At 38.7% G+C, this 19446-nt stretch overlaps 1 protein-coding gene across 1 annotated transcript; it reads left to right on the top strand.

Moving 5' to 3' along the window:
* Positions 1-11967: 11967 nt before the first annotated feature.
* Positions 11968-14092, top strand: LOC143629372 (annexin Gh1-like). Its single transcript, XM_077098664.1, has 5 exons — positions 11968-12100; positions 12461-12606; positions 13012-13230; positions 13304-13516; positions 13598-14092. The coding sequence occupies exons 1-5, from the start codon at positions 12025-12027 to the stop codon at positions 13892-13894; spliced, it is 951 nt and encodes a 316-aa protein (XP_076954779.1). The 5' UTR covers positions 11968-12024; the 3' UTR covers positions 13895-14092.
* The last annotated feature ends 5354 nt before the right edge of the window (positions 14093-19446 follow it).

Raw genomic sequence — 19446 nt, 5'->3', positions numbered from 1 at the left:
AACTCCCAAACGCATTTCAAAGTTTTGCAAAAAGTTATGTGGTGATAAAAAAAATCCTCCTGTAATCATTAATTACCAACGCCCACCCAAAAAAACGAAACAAAACAAAAAAACGAGTAATTAAGACCATGCTAAGTTTTCGTATATAAAATAAAATACCCATCCTCTATATATTGGGGCTTGTAAGGCAGCCCAATATATTGCATATAATCCAAGTTAGGTTTTAACAACACAAGGTTTAGCCCACAATCAAACCGGGCAGGCATCCATTCATAAGTATATATGGCAATCAGGTCTTCATTCAGTCTCTTATTCTACAATTGTTGTTTCATTTTGGAAATGATACTCTCTCTGTAATTGTGAGTATGCATCACTTTCTTTTAATTTGCGTCTGTTAGGTATAAGTACGTACGTAGATGAGGCTGTTAGGGATTTTTTGACGTTTTATTTGGTCAAGTTTTCGTTACGATTTTGATGATGGTGGTGTGGCCGGGGCGGTAAGAGACTGAACTTTAATGCCGAGGTCAACGTTGTTTGTAGCTGTTGATTGTCCAAAACAAATTAACCCATGATCGACAGGTGCTCGTTTTAACTATCCTATTTCATAACAATTAAAAAGGTAAAAAGAAGACAAATTGTAAATCGCTGGAACAAGCTCAAAAGTAATACTACATGGTTGGTAGGGTGTGTTCTGTGTCTTGCTTTGCTAACTCTCTCATGATTATTCTTTCATTCATTCTACATGTATAAACTATTCATGTTTGTAACGATTTCTAGTTTGAATTCAGTGGCGGATCCAGAATTTTTTTCCAGTGGGTTCACTGTTTGGGTCGGCTAACGGTTCAAGATAGTTCGAAGGTTCGGGTCATTTCGACGATTCACGTCGGTTAGGTTTTATCATTAGAAACTGAGATTAATAATAGTTAAACTTAAAAAACATGTTCATGCAAATAAACTTGCAAAGTGATGAGACGTTAACAAGTGTGATAAAAACAGTTAACAATGTCAAATTATAAAGCATGATCATCGACTTATGCTTAGATCGATTTGGCTTACGCAAAAGCCTCCTTGGCCTTGACTGGCGGCCCGATTCATTATGTGGACATGGATCCCTCAAAATAAATATTCAATTTTTCATCAAACATATATACATGATCAATAAAAAATCCTATATGTCAATCAAACAATGAATATTCTAATACTAAGGCTACAAAACTTAAAATATACAAATTATAAATTATAACCGTGTTGTAAATGGTGTGCAGAAAGAGGTGTAATTGGGTCAAATACAAATCTGTATGCTACACGCTTGATGGTAGCATCATCGACTACATCAATCAAGAAAGATAATTATATTAGAATTTTACAATATATGACCATTTATACACGAACATCATTTGTGATTGTGTGATCACACCATTTTGTCCCCAAGAAACTAATAGAGGAGACCAAGGGTTGGGAAATTTTCCCTATAATTTTCATTTTTTTTATTGTATTAGAAATGGCCTATAAGCATACAAACCTAAACAAACTGGAGTACTGGATTAAAGAACAAGTAAACATGAAGTAAAAACCTCACCCACTAACCTAATTAATGCATAGGAAATAAGCAGTAACCATTATCCGTTGTTCACAAATCTAATTACTTAATAACCAGATAACTAAAATAAAATTAAAAACTGGAAGTAACCAGTTAATTAAAATAAAAGTAAAAATAAAAACTGGTTTAGTGTCACGGAGTTATTTTCTTGACTCACGTGCGGCCTTAGAACTCGGTCTAAGTAGGCCTAAAGGGTCGGACTTTGGTGTTTTGCAGCGGAAGACTTAGAAAGAAATGTTGTTTCGTGTAGACACGAATGATTGGTTCTTGTATTCGAACAAGAGAATGTTTCTCGTAGTACTTGAACTTAAGTGTAACATCACGAAAATATAGGGTCAATATATCAAAGTTCAAAAAGTCCAAGGATCAATATGAAAATTTCTGAATTCGCGGCCGATTGCCATACGCGACGTACTTGGGCGCAACGCCATCGCGTATCGCTATGGCGATGTCTGACGACCAGACATGTGTCATGCCACGTGTCAACACATGGCACACCAGCCGCCACGTGTCACCACGTGGCATAAATCCATGACACTGTGACACGTGTCCTGCTACGTGTCACAATGTGGCAAACCTACATGGTGACTCACCATAGCATTGCCTATAAATAGAGGCTTCAAGCCTCTCATATCACACACACCATTTCTCACACATATCTCTCTCTCTAAAACACACACTCTCTCTCTAGAAATTGCCTCGTAAAACGTGTCACCGACCTCCTCGTTTTCCGTGCCAAAAACCCGACACTATACCTCGTAATCCGTACCATAAACCGACGATACCCCAAAGTACCGGCGACAATATCTCGAAGTACGTGCCGACCCGGTACGACCCGACGTTCCACCTCGAAGTACGTGCCGATCCGAGACGACCCGACGTTCCGCCTCGAAATACGTGCCGACCCGAGACGACCCGACAACCTGCTTCGAAATGCGTGCCGACGAGACTTGAAGACTGGTGTGCCTCGATTTGCGTGTCAAAGAGGTGCTGATCAAGATTCTCGTTATACGTGCCAACGTCGAAGTGCTGCCAGTGAGTTTAGAAATTAATAAGGCAAACGAGGTAGGCATAATGCCCGAATAAAACATTAATAAAATAATAAAGGCTTAGACCCTAGTTAAAGGTATAGTCAATATCTCGAAAATAAAGAAAAGAAAATAAAGTTTTAAAGTATAAATCTTTATTATAAATAAAGTATGATTGTTATTTAAATAAATTTTAAATAATAATAAAAAGATAAAGAATAAAGAAATAAATGAAAAAGATCTTTATTAATGAATAAAGATAAAAGTATTATTTAAAGATAATTTAAATAATAAAATTATGTAATGATATATATATATATATATATATATATATATATATAAGTATACGTTTTGGAAAACGTAGACGGACTAAAGGTCCGAATATCAAAATAAGATATATATGATTTGAACTATAGGTTCAAACATGTTATAAAAGAAAAGGAAAAGATGAAAGTAGAAAAGATTTATAGATGATAATATTATTTAAGTTATTATTCTTAAATAATAAGAAAATAAAAAGATACGTTTCTTAATTAAGAATAAACGTAGAAAATGGCAACAAGTTAAACTAGAGGTTTATCTTGTGAAAGAAAAGAAAAGTAAATAAGTTAAAAGAAAGAATTTTAACTTGAAAAAAAAAGACATAATATTTTAAACTAAAGGTTTAAAATAAAGAAAAGATGTTTTGAACTAAAGGCTAAAGGTTCATAAAGAAATTTAAAATCGTGGTAAAGATTTTACAAAAGAGACTAGAGGTCTTAAGCCGGATTGTATATCCGACTAACAAAAAGTTATACTCGTACTATAGGTGCGAGATAACAAAGAAGAGGGAAAGACCCTCGGACAGTGTATTGAAGCTGATCCAAAAGAGAAGGCTATACTCGTACTATAGGTGCGAGATAGCAAGGGAAAGACCCTCGGACGGTGTTGAAGCCGATCCCAAAGCGAAAAGGTGAATACGCCCCCAAACTTTTAAACTTGTTTTAAAATGAGTCAACTTGTTTTATGAAATTGTTTACAAGGAACTATGTGTTCCTAAAACCGTTATAAATAAAGGGTATGAACCTAGCCCTCAGGCTGTGGTATACGTATATCTGGATCCTTACATAGTTGGTACTATGCGATGAATGGGCATGATCGCACCACCCTTGGTCGTAGGACGCTCTCCTGCAGGGAGTACGACCGTTGTGTATATTTACGGGTACTTAACTAAGTCGAACGCTGCGGTGTTTGCTGAGGTGACCTAGAGTAGAGGCTCAAGTTTATAATGTGTTGTTTTAACTTTGTTATTCCAAAGCCACGATGGGCCGAGGCAGGCATAGTCTCGAGGGGTAATAAAGTAAAAGAAAATATTTTAACGTCAGCGTATTCACCAGCACATCGCTGACGTATTTTCTAACATTTCAGGTGATTAAAGTATCAAGAATTGGAGCCATTCATAAAGTGGATGTTCGCAAGGTAGAGATGGCTCATTGTTTATATTATTAAAAAAAAATTAAAAACAATATGATTCGTAAAATCAAACGAGGTTTATAAATAAAACGCTCGGATATTTATTATCCGAAAAGCTTTTCAAATAAATTAAATATTATTACAAAATAAAGATTTATTAATAAAATGTATCAAAAGAAATATTAATATTTTATTATAAATAAAGCTTTATAAGTAAATTAATATTTCAAAATATTAATACTTTTAAAAAGACTTCCCTAAACTCTGATACATTTACAAAACCGGTACCAACTGTTGGTCACACGTCTATGCCGTAAGTCGGGGTGTGACATGTTGGTATCAGAGCCATCGATCTTAGCGAATTAGGTATTCAGTTATACCAAGGCTTTGATCACATGATCGATAAATATTTTATTACATGATTTTATAGAGCATTAGAAAAGTTTAAATACTTAAATTAACAATATCAAAATTTAAAAGATAAATATATATGTATATATATATATAAAGAGTTAGGGATAAGATATAATAAGTACGGATAGGAAAAGAAACATTATTACATCTAATTTATAAATGTGGAAATAAGTCGACTATGGTCCGACTAAGAGAAACAAGGCAACTTCCGACAGCGAAAGAAGGAGAAAATATGAATTGAGCTTAACCCCAAAATTTACTATATGAATAGTAAAAAAATAAAAAAGGTTAAAGCAAGCAAAAATAAAGGAAAGATGTTTGAAGAATAGCAAGCAAAAACAAAAGAGAAATACTTGAAACATAATCAAGTAAAATAAATCAATGAGTACATAAAAATCCTCATACGTGATGAATGAGTAAAGATGGATTATAAATATGAAATAAGACGATACGTTCGTCCAGTTGGTAGCAATAAACCATTTCATGGTAGAAAATCTTGCGTAGTACAAGATATGTTTTGATATATCTATAAATTATTATAGAAAAAAAAAAGAAAATATAAAAAGAAACTTTTCCAAAAAAGTAAGAGGAATGTAAATAAAGGTATGAAGACTCACATTCATGATGAATAAGTAAAAGGATTGATCCATCCAAATTGATAGCAATAGGATTTTCTAAAGACCAATTTGTAATAGGAAATCTTGCACAATAGAAGATAGGCTTTGATTCCCTTAAGTATTAAACCTATCTATAAATTTTTGTAGTACGTCAAAAGAAAGAAACTACTCCTAAGTTAGAAGTGAGAGAAACGTGAATGACCAATTTAGAAGACGAGGTCCGTGAAATGATTAATGAAATTGTAAGCTCCAATAATAAAAATGCTCAATAACCCTAGGAAATTTGAATCAAGAAAAAGGACTCAAAGCGAGCCTAATTCTTCAAAAGAAAGTTGTAACCAATTTAGTCATGAGAACGAATTAAGGAATAAGAGTAACAAGAAACCTAAACTTCAACCGAAAGATAATTTTAAAACCTTTGAGCTTAAGAAATTCCGTATAAATGAAAATATCATAACCACCTTGAATTGGCTTAAGGAGCAAGAATCAATCTTGAATAATACTACCTGTGAACAAGCCATTCGGTGTTCTTCGAAGATATTCAAAGATAAATCTCTTGAGTAGTAGAGTATATTAATTCAAGTTAAAGGAAATAAAGTGATGTACAACTTAAGAAATTAAAGATCTTATTTTACAGATTTTTTGCCCACTTAATAAAAATCAAACAAGATCAAATCCTGCTATGGGATCAGAAGGTCGTTAATAACAATCTCAAGAAATACAATGATAAATATTGTCAATTAACTCCGCGATTAGATGATTTAGAGTTTGACAAAGTGATGAAATACATATCTGAGCTATCAAAAAAGACAAAAAGGGTAGAAAATTTTATGTACCACAAACAACCTCCGAAACTATGATGATAGCCAAAAGTAATAAAATTTCAAGAATGAATATTCGGAAAAATAAAACAAGTAAAGGCAACGATAAAGAGAGGAACGTTGAAACACTCACAACGAACGCATAAAGAGATATCAATACAATCAAACAAAGACAAGGGTAGGCCAAAGGAATGTTAACTATTGTAAATAACTATTAGTCTAAATTAACTCATGTAACCCGTTTACAAATTCTTTATAAACAAGAGATTTGATAACAATGAATGGATAATTAACTTCCTAATATATATAAAGAAAATATTAATCGTGTCTACACAGATGAATACTTATATGCAAAAGAAAAGAGATAGTAAAATTTTCAAAATACAAGAAACTATCATCTATAGAAAGATGAACTAAAATGAATGACAAATTAAACAGAGCATGTCTATTCAAAGAAAATCAATTATCCGAACTTTAAAAGTTTAAGGAAAATAAACGGAAAGAATCCGTCAAATTCATGAATCAAGGGTCAAGGGATTACGTAAAACAAGTATGAAAATCTTGAAAGCTATCAAAGAATAAGTAAGTTAAAAAGGATAGAATGTCATGAAGAGATTCGATAGATGGAATCCGAGAAATATCTAATTAATATTAGTAGATATTAGAATACTAAATGCAAGGTAAATAATTAAACACAATTGGCCCCTGTGTTTAGCGATTTACAATTATTTACGACATTCTAAATTATAAACTTACTATATCATCCAAAGGCATAGAATTAACAAAAGAGGTATACTACAACATTCGGAAGTATTAGTAAAAAGTCAAACAAGATAACTATAGAAGGAGGTTATCTGCTCTTTATCAGATCACGGAAATTTATTGACAAGAAGATTGCATAATGAATGTAAAACAAAATGGTATAGCATTAGAACATCTACTTAAAATAGTAGATTCAAATAGATGCTAATGAGAAAACCATCAAGTCTGAAGATTTTTATCACCCATAAATTAAAGAATGAGAAGACCTGAATAACTAAGAACGTTGGAGCTTTAGAAGTTTGAAACCCTAAGTAGACATAAACAAAGTAAAACCAAGAAGACCTCAAGAGTAAGTAATCAACAAAAATCAAATCTCTATTGAGAAATGTTATGATACAATCGATTTGTTAAAGCTAAGAATGATGACGAAATACTTAATACTCAAAAAACCAAAATTTGATACCGATAATGGAAAGCTATACGAGATGATAATGAACAAAGCTCATAAGTACGAGATACACTCAAAAGTAATAAAACATACCACAAACCTTAGATCAAAGTATTAATAGAAGAACATGAACAAGATATCACTTCGTATGTAATGAAAGATCAAATTCATTTACAAGTGAAAACCAAGCACAAGAAACCTTTGAATTACTTTAAGCAACCCAAACTCCCCATGTAGAAATGAGTAATATAACCACGAACTGTATTACAAAACTTCCCAAGAATTCATATTAATACGATACAATATGGATTATTGATGATAAACTAACAAAGTTTGCCTAAATTTTTCTCAATAAACGATCCGTACTCGATGGATAGATTAGCATGAAATTATGTAAACAACATCGTGTCTCTACACAATGTGCCCCTATTTATAATCTCCAATCAAGACAATTTAATTACATCCCATTTAAAGGATACTTTCCAACTAACGTTAAGAACTCGATTGAACTTTAGCATAATCTATCATATATGGGCAAAGTGAAAAGAATAATCCAAACATACGAGGTTATGCAACGCGTAAGTATAAAAGATTTAAGTGGAAGATGGATAACTAATTTTCCTAATAGAATTCTCAAATAATAATTACCATATAAACATTCGAGTCACACCTTATGATACGTTATATAAAAGCCAAACGTTGTGTATTAGTCTAAACGAAAGAAAACCAAATGATTGGACCCGAAGTAGTCCAAGAAACGACGAATAAAATATAACAAATTTATGAACGACTTAAGATGGCGTGAGATCGCCAAAGGAGAGATACGTCCATCATAAACCATTAGAATATAATATATACGATAAGATGTTAATTAAAATTTCGCCTTAGAAAAACGTCATTCGCTTCGATAAGAAAAGAAAACTTAGTCTACGTTTGTAGAACCATTTGAAATAATCAAGCAAATCGGGACTGTTGCATACCGTCTGTGACTACCCAAAGAAAACGAAAGGGATACACGATGGATTCCACGTCTCTAATCTGCGTAAATATCGAGCCAATAAATCTTTATCGATACCTTTTAAAAGATATAGAAATAAATAAAAATTTAATATCTAGAACAACCAATTCAAAATCAAATATTCGAAAACAAAAAAAAAAGTAAAAAGACGAACTCTAAAGATTGTGAAAGTAAAATGAGACCCAGAAAGAGGCACCGAGTATAATTGGAAACTCGAATCCGAAATGAAAAAGGAATACTCCCACTCGTTCTAGAAAGAAGCAATCTCGAGGACGAGATTTATTTCAAGGTGGGAGGATGTAACATCACGAAAATATAGGGTCAATATATCAAAGTTCAAAAAGTCCAAGGATCAAAATGAAAATTTCTGAATTCGCGGCCGATCACGATACGCGACGTACTTGGGCGCAACGCCATCGCGTATCGCGATGGCGATGTCTGACAACCAGACACGTGTCATGCCACGTGGCACACCAGCCGCCACGTGTCACCACGTGGCATAAAGCCATGACACTGTGACACGTGTCCTGCCACGTGTCACAATGTGGCATAAAGCCATGACACTGTGACAGGTGTCCTGCCACGTGTCCGAGACGTTTCAAGGCTGAGTTCGGGTGTCTTGAATATGCAGGGTTGATCCAGGGAGTTCGGGGCTGTTCCGGAGTCTTCCGGGCAACCCTTGATCGTTCCAAATGGTTCCGAAATGATCCGGATGTCGAGGAAAATGATGGGTAATTTGAAGGTGCGTGACATTAGAGAGGGAATCAAACATGGGATCTCACATTTGAAAGGCTTATTGTTTACCACCAGACCACTCTTCTAGTTAAGCTATGGGTTCACTCATAATTTATATATGGGTTCACTCTCATCTTTTATATGGATGTTCTATATAAAATCCGAAACTCGATTGGTTCTCGTGAACCCGCGCCCATGTAGCTAGATCCGCCCCTGGTTTGAAATGCTTGAGTTTGGGTTTTGTTAGAATAATTTGAAAAACATGAAAATTTGATAGATGTGTAGAATTAAATTTAAGACTTAAAGTTTTTATCTAACTTGTCTTTATATAGATCGTTTTGTATTTCTTCTGACTTGGTTTATCATTAATGATTGGTTTATAGACAAATAATAATAATAATAATAATAATAATAATAATAATAATATGGCGTGGCATGTGTATAATTTAAATGATTTCCAAGTTATGTGTGTTAAAAAGAAAAAATAGATTTCTTTCGGTGATCGTAAGTCAAGTGTTGCATATAATCCACTTCTACTAAAGGGAAAACAGTATGAATGTATTGTAAATAAGAGCTCGAGTTTAATTACATGGTTAAAACGTCAATTTTAACTGTTTTAAGTCATTGTGTCACGGAGGTTTAGTTTAATAAATAAATTATCGTTATAACGAATATGGAAAAGAAAAAAAATATATTATGAGACTTGAATTAAATTTGGTACGTTTGGAATGAATAGTAGGCAAGGCAAGGCACGATGAAAACTTTTAGTAGAAAATGATTAAAGGTATTTGACACTTTGTCCTTTTATAATATAATAAAGGTGGAAACGCGGATCCCCGTGGAAAAGTAAAACTAAAGATGAATTATTATAGATTAGCGGACACCCACATGCTTCCAAACAAAAATTTGTATAATACATGTCACATCTAACTTTTGGGACGTGGCGAAATCAATGGAACGTTTGTTTGTTTGTTCCAAACAATCACATTTAATATTTAGTTGATAAATACTTGTAGCAGTTTCTTAAATAAAAATAAAGACGACTTTAAAAATTTGAAATAATCTCTTTATCGACAACTTCTATATTCATCCCACGTGGAAAAAGATCGATCATGCCGACAGAAAACAGTCAAATGTAGTTATAGTTGATAGGATTTGTTACATGAATTGTTGGCTTGCTAGATATAAATAATAAAATGATATAAAGTGTGAAATATGGTTTTGGTATTAGTGTTTTTTTTTTTGCTTAGTGGGTTGTTGAACCAAAAATGAATGATAGGATTTGCTACATGCTAGGATTTATCTGTTAATATATACAAAAAAATAAATAAATAAATAACTTGTACCATTGATAACTCTATGGACAGTTTTAATAATTTTATATAAGTAACATTTACTTACATTTGAATGAATGAATGGAATATTAAGGCTGAGGGGTGTGGGGCTTCAACGGGGGCGCTAGAGCCCCTCCGCTCGCGCCCTCATGCGCTAACACCACACCACCAGGGCGCTAGCGGGGGCGCTAACGGGGCGCTAACGCGAAAAACAATGCAGGCGTGAGCCGGTTAGCGGGAGAAGAGAGAGGGCTGCACAACTTTTGATGGTTTTTTGACCTTTGGGAGCCGAACAAACCAAAAAAAAAATATTTTTCCTATATAATTATACCTCATTTCACCCATTTTTATACCAAAACTTCAAACCTTCACCCAAATCAATTCATCTTCTCAACTTTTTTTTAAAAAAATGGCTGGAAATTGGTTCCCAAACCTTGATTCAGATTATCTTGACGATGATTTATGGTCGTCACCGCACCAACCGATGTTTTATTCGGAGCCGCAAGAATCATCCGGCTTTCAACCATCCAACACACAACCGTCTCCTAACTTTGTTGTTCCGGAGACACAAGAATCACACGGTGAAGCTACGGGACTAAAAAGACGCGTCCACCGGAAAAAACAAGTTGCAACGGACGGGTCGGGACCGGCTTCGACTCCGAGGACGAAACGGAAAGCCACTCCGTGGTCATCGGATGAGAAGGAAGCCTTGTGTCGGGCTTGGATAGTCATTTCTGAGGATCGGCGTTGCGGTAATTGTTTTAACGTTTTTAAAAATGATTTTTAATAAAAAAGTTAAATAAAAAAGTTAAATTGAAATCTAATTTATTTAGTCATTTTGCAGCCGACTACCAAAAGAGCAAGATTTTTTGGACAAAGGTTAGGGAGACGTTCTACATGCTCGTTGAGAGTACAGAGCGGAACGCCGATATGATTTCGGGTCGGTGGTCCGAAATCAGAAAATTTGTCGGCTTGTTACTAATCTTTTCAACAGGAACAGCGGTCGTATGAGACCAAGTGGCAGTGATGATTTGGCGGTTTACAATTTCACGGTCGAAGAGTGGAAGCAGGAGTGTTGGCGGAGGTATGGGATGGTGAAGACGTGGGACGATTTAAAGTTGTGGGAGAGGTTGAAAAGGTGTTCCAAGTGGGTTGAGCTGGTGGCGCCGGACTTTGATGCGGAAGTAAGGCCGAAACGGACTAAAACTAGTTCGTCTGGAGCGTATAGCACTTCAACCGGGTCGGATTGCCGCGTTGGATTCGACCTAAACATTGCGGAGGAGGAAACGTCTTCACCGCCGAGGAGGTGGCCATTGGGAAGGGACGCCAGGGGGAAAAAACCGGCTGAGGGGGAAGCCGTAAACATCGCCAATCTTGTTGAATCCCTCAATAAATTCAACAAAACCATGGAGGTGGTCTCTTATGACAAAAAGGAAAAAGTCGAATGAGAGATTTGGACTTTCTTACTAGAGACTTCAGTAACCTAAATCCGGTCGATCAAATGCTAATGGAAAAGCAAAAGGAACGTATCCGAAAGAGGTTGATCGAAGAAGACCAAGCCGAAGAATAAGAAGAATGTTTTTTTTAATACTTTAATTTTCATTTTATTTTTAGATATTAATGTGTTTTTTTATTAATGTGTGTTTTTTTTAATAATTTATGAGTTTTTTTAATAATACGTTTTTTTAATAAGCGTTGAAATTGTGATACTATCTATCAACTATCAATAAATACAATACAGCAGCTGCTGCTTAAAACAAGGAAGGAAAATTAATAATAATAAAAAAAGGGGAGTATGTCGACGATCAGTGTTCCGGCGCATGAAATTTCCATCTTCGACGATGTTGAACAGCTCCGGAAAGCCTTCTCAGGTATTATTATTATTATTATTATATATCCATCATCATCAGATCTTATATATATATAGTTCAAAAATGATCGACTTAATTGATCATTTCATTTCATTTGCTGACGTACGTTACTTAATTGATCCACTTAATATATTAGTCTGTCTTAGTTATTATATATGCGATGTCGCAGATGTCTGATGATCGATATATAGATTTCATGTGCCTGCCTTCATCTTAGTGTTATTATTATTTGTTCTGAATTCCATTTTTCACTTGATCTTAATTACTCTGATTTACTCGCCTGCCCGCAATTTTATATTTATTATTAATTAATAATATCTGTCTGATCTGTTCATTCTGCCTCTGGATCCAATAATCAAGGATGGGGAACAAATGAGGGTTTAATCATTTCAATCTTATCCCACCGAAATGCCGACCAAAGGAAGCGAATTCGCCAAGCTTATGCTTCAACATACAACGAAGATCTCCTCAAGTCACTCGATAAGGAGCTCTCCAATGACTTTGAGGTTACTTTCTTTCATACTTCAATCCAAAACACACGATCGAGTATATATTAACTATTAACTGTTAAACGTGTCCAACACCAAATCAGACTAAAAGCTACTAATATCTCGGAGAATATTTTATATAATAATTAGTTTATTATTATAAGATAAGTTAGTCTTATTTTATTTAATCCTATTTGTTTTAGATTCAAATTGTGTATTTGAGTTAGTATAGGATTAGTCATGTATGGGCTCTATATAAGCCATACATTGTATCATAAATTATTAAGTTTTTCCCATTTGTCGTTTTCTTAATAAAAGAGTCGTAGAGAGTTCTACAAATCTCGTGTTCGTGTTCTTGATTCACCCGCTAAAAGTTTAACATTAACATCAATCATATTTTCTATTTTCTTTATTGATTTCCAGAGGCTTGTTCATCTTTGGACACTTGATCCATCTGAACGTGACGCCTATCTGCTCAACGAAGCTACAAAAAGATGGACCAAAAGTAACCAAGCCCTTGTGGAAATTGCCTGCACGCGATCTGCACATGATTTGCTTCTTGCTAAAAAAGCTTATCATGCTTCCTACAAGAAATCCATTGAAGAAGATGTTGCATATCACACCACTGGAGACTTTCGCAAGGTACACAACACACATACATTCTTTATTATTATACAAAGAACATACAAATAAGTTTGTAATGTTGCTATTGTAGCTGTTGTTGCCTTTGGTCGCAACCTACCGTTATGAAGGAACTGAAGTGAACATGACTCTTGCAAAAACTGAAGCTAAGTTGCTCCATGAGAAAATAAGTGACAAGTGTTACAATGATGATGATCTTATTAGAATCCTTGCCACCAGAAGCAAAGAACAGATCAATGCAACACTTAATCAATACAAAAACCAGTTTGGAAAAGATATCAATAAGGTACAATTGTATAAAAATATCACTATCTGATTATTTAAACTGATGATCCGAAACTGAATCTTGAAACATTTTGCTGTGCAGGACTTGAAGGAAGATTCCAAGGATGAGTACCTTGCGTTACTAAGGGCAACAATAAAGTGCTTAACTTACCCTGAGAAGTACTTCGAGAAGGTGCTAAGGTTGGCGATTAACAAAACAGGAACGGACGAGGGTGCATTGACACGTGTGGTTGCAACACGTGCTGAAGTTGACATGAAATCCATAAAAGAAGAATACCAGAGGAGGAACAGTGTGCCTCTAGAGAAGGCGATTGCTAAGGACACTAGAGGAGATTATGAAGACATGCTCTTGGCTCTCATTGGATGTGGAGATGCTTAGAAGTGAAGTTCTAAAAGTGTGCATTGGTGATCGGTATGTATTATTTTGAGGTTGATTTGTGAGATCGTTATGTGGTTACAGACATTCTTCTTGTGCTTTATGTGAACTTTTGTGCGAATAAACTCGATCATCATCTTTGTGTATCTATCATGTGTGGCCATATATAATATGTGATATTTTTGTTTGAATTGGCAACTATGTTTGATGTTAATAAATATACTGTCTTTTGAGAAAATGGTCACAAATAGGAATTAGGACCAACAAAGATACTAAAGAACAAGTAACAGCACCAAAAATTAAATTGCATATTATATTCATTTTTATAGTCCATTTACAATTCACAACCCACAAACCGGCCAGTTTGAAAGAACATGCAGCAAGTATTCAAGACTCTTTTGGTAAGTATAACGAAAGTTAAAATGATTCATTTGGAGCTTAAGTTGCATCAAACTAATAAATGGCGGAAGACAAACACCCAAAACATGACTGAACATATATTGGAGCCGAAGGAACACATACATAAGTATAACATTAAACGCACCTAATCAGCCAATGCAGCACATATTGGGTCCATACGCTATCATATACCCTAAATGAACAAATAACAAAGACCCACAAACCCAATTTCCCAAATGCATCTTAGCAACTAGTACCAACCACATGAAAACAATGATGTTGATAACAAATAAATAGTTAGAAACTAAACCAAAGCGATGCTGCTCTCGCCACCTGGCGGCTTGCGAACACCCCCAGGATATTCTCTAGATTCTAGTTTCCCGTCAGCAAATATATTACTTCCACTCATTTCCCGAAGCTTTGCTGAGCTCAGCGGCTTTTCTGCTGATACCGGAGTCTCGTCATTATTGAATATATTGTTTCCTGATAGCTCTGTGAATTTCTGGCTCGGGATCTTTTTTGCTGTCTTCAAGGGTTCATCAACATCTGTCTGAGAAAACAAAGGGTATTATTGTCAATTAACGTTCAAATAGAAGTGGCCACTATGCATGATATACATATAGAAATATGTGTGTGCTTCATATGATAATAAGATATCTAAGCCTGTAAGTAAATATGAAAGAATTGTGTACATTATTTGGAGTAGATTGACCGATGCTTATGTGAAGAAACACTAATCGACCCCGGGCAGATTACGGATAATCTGGGGGTTAAATAGATGTTTCCCACGAGGGTTAAGTCCGACAAAGATGGTTCTTCTGATAACCTGCAAAACAGACACCGTGAGCTCGTCACTGAGAAGGGGGGGGGGGTACCTCCTTGTGACCACCCTCCGGCGTGAGAATCAGACTAGATTGCTCTTGAATATAAGTGTATATTAAGAGAATGACTAGAGCAGATATCAGGTAATATATCAAGATATGAGATATGAGATAAGATGATACCATTCCAAGGTGTTGGAGTATTTATAGCCGAAGGTAGGTTTCCAAGCAGGTACAACCGGCTGAATAGTGTTCCTGTTCTGCCAACTGTGGGCTACGCACATGCCATGCTGGTGGTTGGTGGATAAGCAGTGGCTGATAGTGACCAGGCCGGCTGTGTACTATTCCTGTTCCACCAACTGCAGGCCATGCACGTCCTCCGACAGGTTGGTGAGTAGGCAGCGGCTAATAGTGACATACAGTACAAGAGCGTGCTGCTCGTCATACTGTTGTCAGTGAGCTGTCGTATCCTTGGTCAGATCTTTTGTCCATACCTCGTCAGGTACAGTACAAAAGATCCTCCAGTATCGTACGGACTGGCTCATTTGGGCGGGAGTGTTCCCGGCTTGCTTACTCCTTCTTCAGGTGACATTACTAAATTATTTAAGAGTTAAGTGCCTTGTGCGTGTAGCCTTGCTGCGCGGGTAGCCTTCCCTGATGGCTTGTATCCGCAGCTGCGGGAACAGGCGGGGTACTTCACCATTGGGAGGCTTTTCCTGCGGGAACAGCTTGCGTACTGCGCGTAAGGACGTCACGTCTCTGAGCATGGTGGGTCCTGCGGATCCAGTTGGTTTCTGCGCAGACGTCCCTCTTCAAGGTGAGTTCTGCGAGTTTAGCCTTTGCGCAGACGTCCCTGTTGAAGGTGAGTTGCGGGTTCAACTACGCGGGCTTCCCTCTTTGAGGTGAGTCTTGCGGGTCCAACTGAGCTCTGCTGGGACATACCTCTTCAAGTCCCCCCAGTCCAATGTTCTTCTCATGAATTGTTAATAAGTGAGGTGAACTTTTGGACTTAAGCAAAGGGTTTTGAAAAGGGTTTAGTTTTAAGGTTTTCCATGGGGATTCTTCCCGCGGAAGTCCTAATGTCACGTGCAGAAATTCCCGACTTTTCTGCTTGATCTTTGGGTGTGATGCGGGTAGGTCTGTAACCTCCTCGCAAGTCAGGAGCGTGGAGTTCCACTTGTGTAGATTCTCCATGAGGTTTTGGTAGTTTTGAACATAGTGATCAATTATGTTTAAACAACCAATTCCATCTTGGAGCTTCAAACAATCTTGTTCTCGACGTTCCCGCTATGCGGGGATGTTATTCCCGTTTCCGCAAGCATGGCCCAGAAGATCCTTCTTGGTTTCAATTCCCTGCGGAGTGCTAGGTATGTGAAGGGTTTCGCCTTGACACTGTACCCGCACTCGTCTTATAGTTACTTTACTTCCAAGGTATTCCTGGCTTCAATTCCCTGCGGGTGCTTAATATGTGAAGGGTTTTGCCTTGACACTGTACTCGCACCCGTCTTATGGTTACTTGGTTGCCGAGGTATTCTTGGCTTCAATTCCCTGCAGGTGCTAAGTATGTGAAGGGTTTTGCCTTAACACTGTGCTAAGTTACTTGGTTGCCAAGGTAAGGGGTATATTCCCGCTTACTTTTGAATCTTTTTGAATCTTTTTTGAAATTCGAAGAGTTGGTGAAAGGATAAGAACAGTCCAAACTGTTGAAACGTCGTCCGACGGTTTCTTCTGACAGTGTCAGGACGTGCAGGAAGTTATGGCGACGTGACAGTACATGGTCATTCCAGACGCTTTTTCAGGCGCGTGGGCGCGAATTTTTGGGCGCGTGGGTGCGGATTTTACGGCCGCGTCCCGTCAACAGTTGTTGCCAGCTTGCTTTTTTCCACGTGTCATAGTTTCATTGCACCAGCTCTTTTCTCTCTCCTCCGCATTAAATTCATCGCATTCATTGCGATGAGTATATAAAGGGGGAGAGGGTCCTTTGTAATCCACACTTTCACTTCTATCTTCTCCTTCTAAGCGATTTCCGGCGAATATTCTTTCTGAAGTCGTTCTTTACCTCCAAAACATGTCTTCTACTCACGATTTTGAGGCTGCCGCCGAGGAACCTGACGTGTACGCCGAGATTCCGACATCTACGTCTGATAAAGACGATAAGAGCACTGCTGGCGAATGCCAGTGTGCTCTTCCCACCGAGCTTTATCAGTACATCGTCCGGAAGTTCATGCTCGAGCCGTTCGAGCCTGAGTTTCCGGAGCCACACCAGACGGTGTACGATGCCCCCAAGGGCAAAATAGGGGTGTATGCTGCATTCTTCGTTTATGGGAATCTCAGGTTCCCATTGACGAAGTTTGTATACCGTGTCTTGGAGAGGCACGGTGTGCATCTGACGGAGGTACACCCGATGGCGATCGCCAAGATCCGCCACTTTGAGTGGGTGTGCCTCATTCTGGGCGTGGAGCCCCACGTTGATCGGTTGATGACCTTCTACTCCTGGAGGTGCGTCCAGGGGTGGTACACCTTGGTCAATCGGATCAAGGGTTTGAAGATCTGCGCTACCGAGCGCAGTCTTCGGTCGTGGAATCGGGAGTTTTTCTATATCTCCGCTCGCGTCGTCCCCCTTGCGATGACGTTTAAGAATGGGAGAGCACTCCCCGCCCTTCACGCCCCCAACTACCAGGAGGCGGAATGGTTCGCCAAGATCTCCCGGATCCAGACTCCGCTGTACCGCTTTTCGGAGTCTGGGATGGTGATGCTTGGGATGAGCCGGGTGTGGAAGAATGCTGGGGCGGAGGCGCCGCAGATTCCCATCGTCCTTGAATACGGTTTGAACTCTATCCCTTACGGTATGCTCTGTCTTCTTTGTTGATTTAGGTTTTTCTTCTAACTGTTTCTTTTGTTTTTTTTTTATTTCAGAGGGTAATGACTTGCAGTTGCTCCTGCATCCGCGGGAGGCTGATGGTCCCGCTCGGATTGGTACTCGTGCTCTCGATGAGAACGAGTTGCCCATCTTGGAGCAAACGATGGATCGGTTTGTGGAGGTCTACCCGCCAGGCCACCCGATTCTGTGCGCCACGCGGCCAGGTAAGGAGTTATTCAACCCTCGACCTCTCAATGCTGAAACCTCTGCTGGAATTCCTCTAATTCTGTCATCTTCTGATGAGGAATCCGCAGACGGTCCTTTCTTCACGCGGAAGAAGAAGGCTGCTGGCGGAAAGGGCAAGGCGAAGGTTGCCTCCACCGCCGATCAGGGGAACCGGTCAAACTCGGAGACCGAGAGCGAGGAGGCGGCGGGGAACCCAGGTGGTGTTGAGACCACTGCTCCGGAGGCTGAGACGACTGTCACCTCCGAGCAGCCCAGGACGACGACGGTGACCGGTATGAAGAGGCCGGCTCCATCGGGTTCGTCCCCGCCTGTCCGCACCTTTAGGCTCAAGAAAACCCGTAAGTATAATCTTCCTTTACTTTAACTGCACAGCTTTCCACCATTATACTTATCTTCTTTGTGCAGGCGTGGATGCTACCGCATTCCAGGGTGGAGCGGGGAGGAGCACCTCCGGACCCATGACGGTAGGCTTGGTCAACCTACCTGAGGCGATGACCCAGGCGACTGCGCCTGCTTCAGTTGGTTCAGTTGCTCACCCGGTTGAGCCAACTGTTCCACCTGTGACGACGTCCCCGCCGGCTGTCAGTGCAATATTCACTGATTCCTTCACTGAGCCGGCGGTGAGAGTTTCTGTGGATTCTTCCGCAGCCGCGGCCACGGTTGTGAGTTCACCTCTGGTGAGCTCACCTCCGTTGGTTTCCACCGCAGTGGCTTCGACCGTGCCTCCCGCGCCGGCAAGTACCTCGCCCCCGGCCGGTTCAGCAGGTATGTTTGGGGCTTCAAGCCAATCTGTGCCTCCTTCCCATCTGCCTGACCTCTTGGATGGATATCCGTTAGGTTCAGGTGATGGGTTCGGCGGCTACCGGCCTGTTGTCGACCCTACAGGTGCGTAGGGTGAATTTGGCCTCTTTTTTTTTATATATCATCTTTTCCTAACTGCCATTTGTTTTTGCAGTGTCGGATTCGAACGAGGTGTTTGTTCCGCGGTGGAACATCCGCCGGGGAACCACCATTCGGACGCCTGTAGACTGCGTCGAATGGGCGCGCCACGCCGCCCCCGCTGGTGCGCTGGGGGAAGCGATGTCAAGCTACTAGGAGGGTAGGTTGACAAATGAGCTATGGATTCTCCTAGCCCGGATGCAGCCGCGCGTCGAGCTGCTTTGTCGTGAAAACGACAAGTTAAAAGCAGCTCGTATCCAAGAAGTAGCTCAAGCGCGGGCTGTCCGGGA

This window comes from Bidens hawaiensis, unplaced genomic scaffold (genome assembly GCF_021521415.1).
Source record: "Bidens hawaiensis isolate Kalapana, Puna unplaced genomic scaffold, B.hawaiensis_p1.1 tig00000459_1, whole genome shotgun sequence".
In the NCBI taxonomy this organism is placed as follows: domain Eukaryota; kingdom Viridiplantae; phylum Streptophyta; class Magnoliopsida; order Asterales; family Asteraceae; genus Bidens; species Bidens hawaiensis.
This window is presented reverse-complemented; position numbering and strand designations above follow the sequence as displayed.

Coding starts and splice junctions, on each gene's coding strand:
- LOC143629372 (XM_077098664.1), top strand. CDS start 12,025: ATGTCGACGATCAGTGTTCCGGCGCATGAAATTTCCATCTTCGACGAT. Junction 12,607..13,011: donor AGCTCTCCAATGACTTTGAG/GTTACTTTCTTT, acceptor ATTGATTTCCAG/AGGCTTGTTCATCTTTGGAC. Junction 13,231..13,303: donor CCACTGGAGACTTTCGCAAG/GTACACAACACA, acceptor TTGCTATTGTAG/CTGTTGTTGCCTTTGGTCGC.